This window comes from Dipodomys spectabilis, unplaced genomic scaffold, assembly GCF_019054845.1.
Source record: "Dipodomys spectabilis isolate Male_0828 unplaced genomic scaffold, ASM1905484v1 ptg000263l, whole genome shotgun sequence".
Classification (NCBI taxonomy): Eukaryota; Metazoa; Chordata; class Mammalia; order Rodentia; family Heteromyidae; genus Dipodomys; species Dipodomys spectabilis.
Window position 1 is genome coordinate 177,138 of NW_024870940.1, and position 13,220 is coordinate 190,357.

Below are 13,220 nucleotides of genomic sequence, written 5' to 3' on the forward strand. Positions count from 1 at the left end.
TCTAGCGCTTGTGCCACAGCGCCACTTTCAGTTTTTTTTTCTTTTTGCTTATGTGGTGCTGAGGAATCGAACCCAGGGCCTCAGGCATGCAAGACAAGCGCTCTACCACTGAGCCACCTTCCCAGCCCCTGCCTCCTCCTTTGTTTCCCCTTCCCATCCCTTCCCATCTGCCCCCCCCTCAGTTTTCCTTTTTATTTTTATTTATTGTATAAGTTCTAGGGTTTGAACTTAAGGCCTCAGGTTTGCTACATGGAAAAAAAAAAGACAGTTGAAGTGCTTGATTATCCCTAGCACTACAAAAAAGAAAATGGAAATGTTAAATAGTATGAGTACTGGTATACAGATCTTTATCTAATTTCTCAATTTTAACTTTTTCCTAGCCATTCCATCCCATGGTGAATCTGGATTGCTCCCGGGATTTCCGGCCATTTCTTTGTGCACTCTATGCTCCTATTTGTATGGAATATGGACGCGTCACACTTCCCTGCCGCAGGCTGTGTCAACGGGCCTACAGCGAGTGCTCAAAGCTCATGGAGATGTTTGGTGTTCCTTGGCCTGAAGATATGGAATGCAGTAGGTAGGAAAATCAGACTTTCATAGGTCATTTCATATGCCACAGTGTATTTGAAAATTCTTGTCTTCCTCATCCACTTTAAAAAGCTGTCTTGAGACTAATTTTGTATGTATTAGTCATTAACTTTTAATAGCATTTTCATATTCTCAGAATTATATTTTGGAAGAATTGAAAAAGGTAGATTTTTTTTCATGAAGATACTTTAAAAATTAAGAATTATGTAACCAAAACATTCCATTGTTTTTGTCCCTTTAAAGTAGGTTATAGGAGTAATACTATTAATGAAAAATTAGAAATACAAAGAAGAAAATAATTGTTGAGGTAATCATTGATTACATGTGCAAATGACTGAAGTTGTGGTGTCATTCTTCGTTTCTATGCTATATCTATACATGAAGTTCTGTGCTCCTCTCTCTCCCCCTCTCTCTCTCCCTCTCTCCCCTTCTCTCTCCCTCTCTCCCTCTTCTTTTTCCTTTTCTCCCTCTCCCTCCCTCCCTTGCTTCCTCCCCATCTCTCCTGTCTCTCCTTTCTCTCCCCTCTCCCCTCTCTCCTGTCCCTCTCCTCTCCTGTCCCTCTCCTCTCCTCCTCTCCTCTCCTCTCCTCTCCTCTCCTCTCCCTCTCCTCTCCTCTCCTCTCCTCTCCTCTCCTCTCCTCTCCTCTCCTCTCCTCTCCTCTCCTCTCCTCTCCTCTCCTCTCCTCTCCTCTCCTCTCCTCTCCTCCCCTCCCCTCCCCTCCCCTCTCCTCTCCTCCCCTCCTCTTCTCTCCTCTCCCTCCTCTCCCTCTTCTCTCTCCTCTCCCTCCTCTCCCTCCTCTCCCCCCATCTTCATTCCTGCAAGAATGAGCCACTGGTGCTCCACTGTAGCCCTGTTTTTCACTGGTTGTTTTGGGATAGCATCTTGCTTCCCTCCTAGGTGCATGTCCAGACTATGATCCACCTAATTTAGATTTACCATTGTTAATGGTAAGGCTCATTCTACTGCTTACAGCTTCTCTCTTACAGACTTTTCTGCCCAGGCTGGTCTGGAATCGCAGATTTAACATCAGCCTCCCATGTAGTTTTGGAACGACAGTCTCAACCACTACTTAACTATGTACTGAAAAGGGGTCTTTAAATTTTTCTTCCCTAACTGGTCTTGAACCTCAATCCTCCATATTTTAGCCTCCAAAATAGTTAGGATTATAGATGTTAGTGGCTGGTCCATTTTTTCTTCATCTTAAAAAGTAATTTTGCTGACAGTATCTGGTTGAAGAATGTTGTGTTCTCACATGGCTGAAAGGCCTGAGAGTAGAGAGGTGTGTATTCTATCTTTGAAGCCTTTTTTATCAGGATGCTATATGTAAAGGATGTGCCTTTAAAGCTTATTCACTTCCCTGCATATCTGCTTCATATTAACACATTGGGATTAACTTTCAACACATGATTTTGTGGGGATATTCAGACCATAGCACCCACTCTTCAACTTTATGGACCATCTCAGACTTTTGATCTTTTTTCCTCTTTTTTGGGGGATGGGGTAGGGGGGGTCAATTGTAGTCTTGAACTCACATCCTGGGTGTTGTTCCTGAGCTCTTTTTTTTTTTTTTCTGAGCTCTTTTGCTAAAGGCTAGCACTCTACCACTTTGAGCCACAGTGCCATTTATGGTTTTCTGGTGGTTAATTGGAGATGAGTCTCACAGACTTTCTTACCTGGGCTGGCTTTGAACCTCAATCCTCAGATCTCAGCCTCCTGAGTAGCTAGGATTATAGGCGTAATCCACCGACTCTGGGCTTTTTGATCTTTTTTTTACCTCAATAGCCTCTTCCCTGATCACATTTATTTCTTTATGTAATGTCAGCTTCGTTGTCATGTGGAAAAAAAAAAAAAGATTAGCAAGTTCAACTTACTCTTTTTTTTTTTTTTTTCCAGTCCTGAGACTTGAACTCAGGGGCTGGGCACTGTCTCTGAGCTTCTTTTGCTCAAGGCTAGTGCTCTACTACTTGAGCCACAGTGCCACTTCTGGCTTCTTCTGTTTCTGTGGTACTGAGGAATTGAACCCAGGGCTTCATGCATGATAGGCAAGCACTCTTATCATTAAGCCACATGCTCAGCCCCAACTCATTCCTTTCACTGAATGTGTTCAGATTTTAAATGTACTGATCTAACCAACTTCTTCAAATTAATTATGCTGTATATTAATGATTATCAAACAATAATGATCCTTTGTTATTTGTAACTACTTGTCTTGGTGAGAGAAATTTCTGTTTGTTTCTCAGCACTGTTGCAAAATCTACACTATTGACTTTACACTTAACATCCTAGCCTGCTGTCCTTATGGGTAAAAACCCTCATACAGGTGCTTCTATGATCTGCTGTAGTTCTGGCCAGTCTTTCTTGGTTTCCTTCTTGGATCTTCCCATTCTCTGACCCTTGTGTAATGATGCTTCCCAGAGTTGAGAGTTCTGTGATCCCTAGAGTCTCATCTCACTGATTTTAACTATTATTTATGTACTGATGACTCTCAACCCAAATCTGTAGCCTTGTCTCCATCTTAAACTCCAAACTTATATAGTCATTAGCCATTGGAAATCCAGGCCTGAATTTGTTGCCAGCACATTAGTTTCAACACCTCTGAAATGGATTCCTTTGTTTTTCTTTATTCCTTGGCAGTCGTATTCTATTCTTCCTTGACCTCAATCCCTGCGTTCAGTCAGTGCTGTTCTGTTGCTTTTATCCAACAACTTTCATATCTGCCTTTTTTATAAGTATTTGTTTTTAAATTTTATTATGTTCCAACTTATCCCTTGCCCCCATTTTCCCCAGCTCAGATCTGTCTTCTGCATTGCTCATATTTCTTTTTTTGATTGTCTAGGTTAAAGTATATGAATATATTCATTTCAAGTTCATTAGTGCAACAAATGTTAGTTGAATGGCTGTGGTGTTAGACACTTTTACATGCTGAAATATGCAGTGAGCAAAATAGAGTCTCTGTTCTTAAGAAGCTAGGATCCTAGTAATGGTTATAAAGGGAGGAAGATAACAAACAGGTAGATAATGTCACTGTTAGTATTAATCACTATAAAAAATACCTGAGAAAACAAGGTATAAGGGATGATTTAATTGTTCCTAGTTTCAGAGGTTACACCTCAAGGCCAGCTGGCTCTGTGCTTCATGGCTATGGTAAAGTAGAATGCAGTGGAGGGAAGGTGGCTCAATGGTAGAGTGCTTGCCTCACATGCATGAGGCCCTGGGTTCGATTCCTCAGCACCACATAAACAGAAAAAGCCGGAAGTGGTGCTGTGGCTCAAGTGGCAGAGTACTAGTGTTGAGCTGAAGAACTGAGGGACAACACCCAGGCACAGAGTTCAGGCCCCACAACTGACCAAATAAAAAAAAATGCAGTGGAGGGGTATATAATAGACTTTAATTCCCTTGTGAGTATTATGTTTACAAGTTTGTGACTGCTCCTCTACTCAAAGATAGATGTGTTGGAGTTTTTTTGGGGGGGGGATTGGGAGGAGACAGGGATGTGTCTTTTCACCCCCTGGCATATTCCAGGATTCCAATAATAATTAAATACAATAAACTTCTGTAGTTTTTTTTCAAGTCCTGTGAAGAAAATGGTTTATATTAGCAAACAAAAAGTTTGAAGATATTTATCAACTATGGTTATTCATGTATATGGTAACTTAACATCATTTATAGTTTCTTTGAAACTGATGCCAGTAAGAGTAAAGGGCTGGTTGCTGGAAGTTGGAAGACTTATAATTTGATATTGGCAAGACAAGTGAACATGAAGGGAATTCTTGAGAATAGAATTCTTGAGAATTCTAGCCGGGCGCTGGTGGCTCATGCCTGTAATCCTAGCTACTCAGGAGGCTGAGATCTGAGGATCGCAGTTCAAAGCCAGCCCGGGCAAGAGAGACTGTGAGACTCCTATCTCCAATAAACCATCAGAAAACCGGAAGCGGTGCTGTAGCTCAAGTGGTAGAGCGCTCGCCTTGAGCTGAAGAGCTGAGGGACAGCGCCCAGGCCCAGAGTTCAAGCCCCACGACCGACAAAAAAAAAAAAAAAAGAGAATTCTTAGTCATGCAAGTATGTCTGCAGCATAACTTTGTTAACCTTGTCCTGAGGCTTTCTCAAGTCTTTGGATCATTTCCTTTGGAAAACTTGTTGAAATGCACAATTCTAAGCTTTAACATCAACTTTCTGAAATATGATTTGTTGTGGGTCTTACTATGTAATGTAGGCTGACCTGAAACTTGATAGGTAGTTCAAACTGGCCTCAAATCACACTCCTACTACCTACTACTTCTCAAGGGCTGGGTTAACAGGCATGTAAAAATTTACACTTTTAAAATATCCCCACATTTTATATACATCAAAGTTTGAAAATGACTGTATTAGAGATAAATACAGAAATTAGGGAGAAATCAGGAATGGAAGCGCAAGGTGATATTAAAGAGTTGTAGCCAATGAAATAAGCAGAGGAAGGACTGAAAGTCTAGCCTAGTAGTAAAGAGTACAATGCTGTGAATTTGATTCCCAGCATTGCAAAAAAATAATAATTTAGAATAAATGTGAAATGGAAAGAGATGACCTAAAAACAGAGCTACTTGTAAAGATATTTAAAAGATAGTAATTCATAGCACCTTGGACCATGCATTTAGGAAAGATTTCTTTCTTTTTTTTTTTTTTGGGTCCGGTCGTGGGGCCTGAACTCTGGGCCTGGACGATGTCCCTCAGCTCTTCAGCTCAAGGCTAGCTCTCTCTACCACTTGAGCCACAGCACCACTCCCGGCTTTTTTTTTTTTTTTTGCTATATGTGGTGCTGAGGAATTGAACCCAGGGCCTCAGGCAAGTGCTGTACCACTGAGCCACCTTCCCAGCCCCTTCTTATTTTTTTTTAATTAGCACACATTACCTTTATGATGTCTCCACACACGTATACGTGTATCCTAGTCATCCCTGTCCTTCGCTGTCACTCTCTTCCTCTCACTCCTCCTTCTTAAAGCACTTTCAACAGGTGCCACTGTTTCATTTTCATTTATGCAAAGAAACTGTATGGACCATATTTGTTCTCATTCACCCCCTTCATTCTCCCTCCCTTTTTCCTAGGAAAGACTTTTAACTCTAGGTTTCAGATTTTTGTTATAGCTCTATACACACATACACACACACTTTTTTTTTTAAGTGTGGGTGGGGGAGTGGGGGGTTGTGGGGCTTGAACTCTGGGCCTGGGCGCTGTCCCTGAGCTCTTCAGCTCAAGGCAAACACTCTACTACTTGAGCCACAGTGCCACTTCCTTTTTTTTCTGGTGGTTAATTGGAGATAAGAGTCTCACGGACTTTCCTACCCCACTGGCTTTGAACCACGATCCTCAGATCTCAGCCTCCTGAGCAGCTAGAATTACAGATGTGAACCACTGGCGCCTGGCTGTATTTTGAAATCATATTCTTAAATCATGTGCTTTAAATAAATACCCTATATATGCTATTTGTAATTGATGACTGCTTTTGAGTACATTTGAATTAAGAGTACTTACTGATTATAATGGTAGAACAAAATTAAGTTTAAAACTGTTTTGTTGCCGGGTGCCGGTGACTCACGCCTGTAATCCTAGCTATTCAGGAGGCTGAAATCTGAGGATCACAGTTCAAAGCCTGTTCGGGCAGGGCAGGAAAGTCCGTGAGACTCTTATCTCCAATAAACCACTAGAAAACTGGAAGTGATACTGTGGCTCAAGTGGTAGAGCACTCACTTTGAGCTGAAGAGCTGAGGGACAGTACCCAAGCCCAGTGTTCACGCCCCATGACAAACAAAAAACAATCAAAAAAACTGTTTTGTTGTTGTTCTGTCATCTGTTTAGGTAGCTTATATAGAAGACATCACTGTTTCTTCCCACTTACCCAGTTGCCAGGATGTAGGACTAGACAAGGCCATAGGCGCTGAATTGGGGAGTACCAAGTGTGAGATAGCAGTAGATTGTCCTGTACGTAAAAATGGTTTTCATCTGTGTCTTTTTAGGTTTCCAGATTGTGACGAGCCATATCCTCGACTTGTGGATCTGAATTTAGTTGGAGATCCCACTGAAGGAGCCCCAGTAGCAGTGCAGAGGGACTATGGTTTTTGGTGTCCCCGAGAGTTGAAAATCGACCCTGATCTTGGTTATTCTTTTTTGCACGTGCGGGATTGTTCACCACCTTGTCCAAATATGTACTTCAGGAGAGAAGAACTGTCGTTTGCACGCTACTTCATAGGATTGATTTCAATCATTTGCCTCTCTGCCACCTTGTTTACTTTTTTAACATTTTTGATTGACGTCACAAGATTCCGTTATCCTGAAAGGCCTATTATATTTTATGCCGTCTGCTATATGATGGTATCATTAATTTTCTTCATTGGGTTTTTGCTTGAGGATCGAGTAGCCTGCAATGCATCTATCCCTGCCCAGTATAAGGCTTCCACAGTGACACAAGGATCTCATAATAAAGCCTGTACCATGCTTTTCATGGTACTCTATTTTTTCACTATGGCTGGCAGTGTATGGTGGGTAATTCTTACCATCACATGGTTTTTAGCAGCTGTGCCAAAGTGGGGTAGTGAAGCAATTGAGAAGAAAGCATTGCTGTTTCACGCCAGTGCATGGGGCATTCCTGGAACACTGACTATCATCCTTTTAGCGATGAATAAAATTGAAGGTGACAATATTAGTGGCGTGTGTTTTGTTGGCCTCTACGATGTTGATGCATTAAGATACTTTGTTCTTGCTCCCCTCTGCCTGTATGTGGTAGTTGGGGTTTCTCTCCTCTTAGCCGGCATTATTTCCCTAAACAGGGTGCGGATTGAGATTCCCTTAGAAAAGGAGAACCAAGATAAATTAGTGAAGTTTATGATCCGGATTGGTGTTTTCAGCATTCTTTATCTCGTGCCACTCTTGGTTGTAATTGGATGCTACTTTTATGAGCAAGCTTACCGTGGCATCTGGGAAACAACTTGGATACAAGAACGCTGCAGAGAATATCACATTCCATGTCCATATCAGGTAAGGGAAACCTCCTTATCAATTTCAGAATGTGGCATACTGAAAAGAAGGCATGTTACTGTAAAGGGTAATGTTAACTGCTTTTGAGCTTTTAACTTACACATTAAAATTTTCAACTGAAGATAATTGACAAATACACTTTAAGTATACATTTGTTTGTACAGATATTTTAAATGATGATTTGTAAGTCATAAAGCAAAGCTATGGACTTCCAAGCAATTTATTTCTATTAGCACTAAGCAAAGTTTATCGATTGTTCAAATGTTGAGGTTTGTAGGGGGAAACACTGCATCAACTCTGATTTTAAGCAAGGCACTGTTTTTTGTGGAAATTTTACTGATGGTTGGATTAAGAATTTATTTGAAAGAGAGTCTCAAGTTCTTAAAAATCTCATTCAAAGCTTAGGAATATTGAGTGACTTGTTCATGCTGAGTAAATAACCAGCTGGGTTCAGTCTTAGAAGAGCAGTGTAGTCAAGGAAATTTTTCGGAGGTGTTTGTGTCACATATTTATCTCGCTCATCTTAACCCTTCTCTAGAACCTATGCCTCTAGCCGTTAGCCTCCCTTCTTCATTTTCTTTTTTTTTTTTTTTTTGTCGGCCGTGGGGCTTGAACTCCGGGCCTGGGCGCTGTCCCTCAGCTCAAGGCGAGCGCTCTACCATTTGAGCTACAGCGCCACTTCTGGTTTTCTGGTGGTTTATTGGAGATAGGAGTCTCACGGTCTTTCCTGCCCGGGCTGGCTTTGAACTGCGATCCTCAGATCTCAGCCTCCTGAGTAGCTAGGATTACAGGCGTGAGCCACCAGCGCCCGCCTCCCTTCATTTTCAAACAAGTTTTCAAGTTTTTTTTTTTTTTAAGCAATCTAAGTTGGTTTCTTCTGTTCATCATTATCAAATGATATTTACCATTCTCTTAGTGTTTTACACTGTTAGGAGTATTTAGCTATAAAATTGGTATTTTTCAAGCTTAAACAATATAGGATAAAAAATTAAACAAGTGGGAAAATTTCATTCTGTAATTCACTTTTTACACTTGATGGATTCATTTATTGATTGATTGCAGTACTGGAAATTGAACTTGAAACTCTCAGGTAAGCACTCTGCCACTAAGAACTGTGTTCTTAGGCTCTAGCTTTTTTATATTCATATCATCCTTCTATCTGAATAAGAATTTTTGTAGATTGGTCATCAAAACATGAAATTACTGCATGTAGGAAACAGATGTCAAGTGGTTGGTTTCATTTACATTCACACTAGAATATGTTCCTCCCTCTTCTCCCCATTGTGATGCTCTTAGGCATTTTTTTGCCCAGCTTTGAAATAGTGTATCAGTTCTTCAGTGACTTGTGTTTCCCTTGTTAATAATAAGATTGAGAATATTTACATACATCTGTTGACTGCTCTGCCTTTTTTTTTTTTTTTTTGCTACTCCTGGGGCTTGAACTCTGGACCTGAGTTCTGTCCCAATCTTCTTTTGCTCAAGGCTAGCACTACCACTTGAGCCACCTCTGGCCTTTTGTTTATGTAGTACTGAGGAATTGAACCCAGGACTTCATGCATGACAGGCAAGCATTCTATCACTAAGCCACATTCCCAACCCCTCTTTTGCTTATTTTTACCTTTGTCCATTGCTCTAGGTTATTTGCTTTTTGTTGCTTAATAAACAAACTCAGTAGTCTTTCTTAGTTATTTTCATTGTAGATATCTTCTCTGTAGCATGTATTTTAACTTTATTTGTACTTTGTTGTCTTACATGTTTCATAGAACTTTTCGTGTCTCTACAGTCCTAAAAGTGGTCTGCCAGATTTTTCTGCAGGTTTTGCAATTTTCTTTTTGATGCATATCCTTGACATTCATTTTCTATATCAACAAACCACTATTTGTCAGATAGCCTATCTGAAATATAACATATCTGTGTCAGAGATAAGTTTCATTTTAGGGTCTTTTGTTCCATTGGACCAATTGTTTGGCCATGTGTCAGTTCCACATTTCCTCTACTGTGTTTGTCCGGTGACACTTTGACCTTTTATGTAAATTTTAAGATCAATTTTTTTATGGAAAAGACTGATAAGATTTTAAATTGAAATTGGTTTTTATTTCTAAATGAGCCTAAGGAAAATTGCCCCCTCTTGCAGTACTGAACCTTGATATCTTTGTTTTTATTTGTACCTAGGAACAAAAAAATGATTTTTTGTTTTTTAACGATTGTGAGTGATATCTTACCTCAGTTGGTATTAAACTGGATGATGTAAAAAAGAAATTCCACTGAAGGATTTAAACAATGATCTTGTATTAGACATTCTGCTGATTCTTTGTTCTAATGATTGTCTTACTCTTTGTAGAATCTTGTCTGCAAATTAGAACAGATTTGTCCCTTGCTGGCTTCTAACTTTGTATCATAATAGTTGAAAAGGGTTGAACATCTACTTTAAAATTCTATCCTACTATCTTCAAAATAAGAAGAGGTAAATTTTTAAAGGCAAGTTGGTTTTCTTTTTTGGGGGTCCTGTCATGGAGCCTGAACTCTGGGCCTGGGCGCTGTCCCTCAGCTCTTCAGCTCAAGGCTAGCACTCTACCATTTGAGCCTCAGCGCCAGTTTTGGCTTTTTTCTTTTTGCTTATGTGGTGCTGAGGAATCGAACCCAGGGCCTCATGCATGCAAGGCAAGCGCTGTACCACTGAGCCACCTTCCCAGCGGCAAGTTGGTTTTCTAAAACAAGTTTCAATTTCTTTAATTTGCTTTGTTCAGGGTTTCATTCTTAAGGCACTTTAAAAATTATTATTTAAAATTATTTAAAAATTATTGTTTTTTTTTAGAGTTGATATACAGCAGGATTAGCTTTACATAAGTACATTTCCTTTTGCATAGTGTCATCTGTTCCTTCATTCTCTCCCATTCCCTCCTTCCTTTCTCCACCCACAAATTGCATAGTTCACTTTCATGAATGACTAGTGCAGCCAATGTGCTTTACTGCTGTACTTCATCTCCATTTTCCTCTGATTCTGTGCCCTCCTGCAGATGTGCACCTGAATGCACTACATATAAGGTAAAGAATATAGAGTCAAATTATGACAAAAGTCCTTTCCCCATATCTTTGGAGTTCATTTCAGTATGTATATTATTTTATATACACATACATTTATATATACATGTACATACAATTTTGTTGTTGATGTTAGTCAGGGACTTGAACTCAGGGCCTGGGCTCTGTCCCTGAGCTCTTTTGCTCAAGGCTAGTGCTCTACCATTTGAGCCACAATTCTACTTCTGATTTTTGAGGGGTTAATTGCAGATAATAGTCTCACAGGGACTTTCCTGACTGGGCTGGCTTTGAGCCATGATCCTCAGATCTCAGCCTCCTGAGTAGCTAGGATTATAGGTGCAAGCCACTGGTACTTAACTATCCCCTCCCTTTTTTTTTTTTTTGCACCTAATGTTACTTGTCTATTTTTCTAAATGTTTGACTTGAAAGTTAAACTCATATGCTGTCAATATTTCCTAATTTGTTTAATGCATTTAATTCAGGTGCTGGTGGCTCATGCCTGTATTCCTAGCTACTCAGGAGGCCAAGTTCTGAGGATCATGGTTCAGGAAAGTCTGTGAGACTCTTGTCTCCAATTAATCACAGAAAAAGCCGGAAGTGGTGCAGTGGCTTGCACACTTGAGAGTAGAGTCCTAGAAGGAACCCCAAAACATCACCCAGCCCAGAGCTCAAAAGAAAAGAAAAGAAAAAAGTGTTTACTAGATTACATAGCTGCCTCCAAAGTAAATGGAGCAAACAAGATGGCACATACCTGTAATCCTAGCAATTGAAACCTGGGCAATTTAGGGAAACCTTGTCTCAAAAAATAACAAAACAAAGCTGGGCGCCAGTGGCTCACACCTGTAATCCTAGCTACTCAGGAGGCTGAGATCTGAGGATTGCAGTTCAAAGACAGCCCGGGCAGGAGAGACCGTGAGACTCCTATCTCCAATAAACCACCAGAAAACCGGAAGTGGTGCAAGTGATAGAGCACTCTCCTTGAGCTGAAGAGCTGAGGGACAGCGCCCAGGCCCAGAGTTCAAACCCCACAACCGACAAAAATAAAATAAAATGAGGGCTGGGAAGGTGGCTCAGTGGTAGAGTGCTTACCTTGCATGCATGAGGCCCTGGATTCTATTACTCAGCACCTCATATGCAGAAAAAGCCAGAAGTGGCGCTGTGGCTCGAGTGTTAGAGCACTGTCCTTGAAGAGGAAAGGGACAGCGCCCAGACCCAGAGTTCAGGCCCCATGACCAACCAAAAAATAAAAAATAACAAAATGAAAAACACAAGAGAATAGTTAATTCTGACAAATGAGTAAGATTGCTATTGCTCTGTTATAGTCTGAATTAGTATCTTCAGTTTTTCTAAATACTGATTTTTAAAAGCACATGTTTTCTTTCATAAATTGCCTCATTTTATCATGTGTCTTCTATCTAATCCAGTGCAATATGTCCCAAGAATATTGACAGTAGAACTTTTGTTTCGGCAATAGAAATATGTTACCATAGCACTAGCAGCTTAACTCTGTCAAATTGACATTAGAAACATTTGCAAAATTCTAAAAAAAAAAGAAAGAAAAAGAAACATTCTTCCAGCCACACAAGACAACCCATCTGTTTATCCAGTCTTGATTTAGAAGAATACAAAAATAGCAAAATAATGTGAAAGCTGATTTTCTATTATTTTAGCTTCATTTTTTGATAGGATCTCAATTCTAAAGAATCAGATTATGAAAAGATCACTATGTTTCCATCATTACAGACAGTGCATAATTTGTAAGATTAGTGTTTGCTACTAATGTTATAAAGTTGTGGATATCTTGCCTATAGCTTTCTAAGACCAAAGTAATTTCTCCTCAGAATTGTTTAGTTTCTGTTATTGGAATTTCCTGAAAAATTATTCTAAATCGCTTGTAGGAAAAAAATAATAGATTATTATAGAAATGTAGGATATTATAGACATTTATTAAAACAGTATTGTCTGTAAAATACTGTCTTGGCAATTTTGGATACATGAATTGAAACATAAACATTGCAGTTTGTGTCCTCTAAAACAATAGCTTAAGCTATGAATCTAATTTATGCATTAATTGCATAAATACCTGTTGTACAAATGGTTCACTCATTAAAAAATAATTAAGTATACTTGTCATGATTTACCACAGGTCACAGCAACTTCCTACAAAAATGGCAGATAAGCCGGGCGCTGGTGGCTCACGCCTGTAATCCTAGCTACTCAGGAGGCTGAGATCTGAGGATCATGGTTCAACGCCAGCCCAGGCAGGAAACTCTGTGAGACTCTTATCTCCAATAAACCACCAGAAAAACCAGAAGTGGTGCTGTAGCTCAAAGAGCTGAAGGAGAGCGCTCAGGCCCAGAGTTCAAGCCCCACGACCGACCTCTCCCTCCCCCCCCAAAAAAAATGGCAGTTAAGGTTGGGCACCAGTGGCTCATACTTGTAATCCTAGCTACTCAGGAGGCTGAAATCTGAGGGTTGTAGTTCAAGCCAGACTGGGCAGGAAAGTCTGAGAGCTCTTACCTCCAATTAATCACCAAAAAAGCTGGAAGTGGAGCTGTAGCTCAAGTGGTAGAGCACTAGC

The 13,220-nt window shown here is 40.2% G+C and overlaps 1 protein-coding gene across 3 annotated transcripts in view; it reads left to right on the forward strand.

Annotated features, from left to right (window-relative positions):
* Positions 1 to 13,220, forward strand: part of Fzd3 (frizzled class receptor 3) — a 55,549-nt gene that overhangs the window by 21,708 nt on the left and 20,621 nt on the right. For 2 of the 3 annotated variants that reach the window (XM_042699836.1, XM_042699837.1), the window contains exons 3-4: positions 381 to 577; positions 6,580 to 7,597. In XM_042699836.1, the coding sequence (XP_042555770.1) occupies positions 381 to 577; positions 6,580 to 7,597 (1,215 nt within the window). Of the gene's footprint in view, positions 1 to 380; positions 578 to 6,579; positions 7,598 to 13,220 lie in introns of those variants that run through there. The other variant, XM_042699838.1, reaches the window with a different exon arrangement.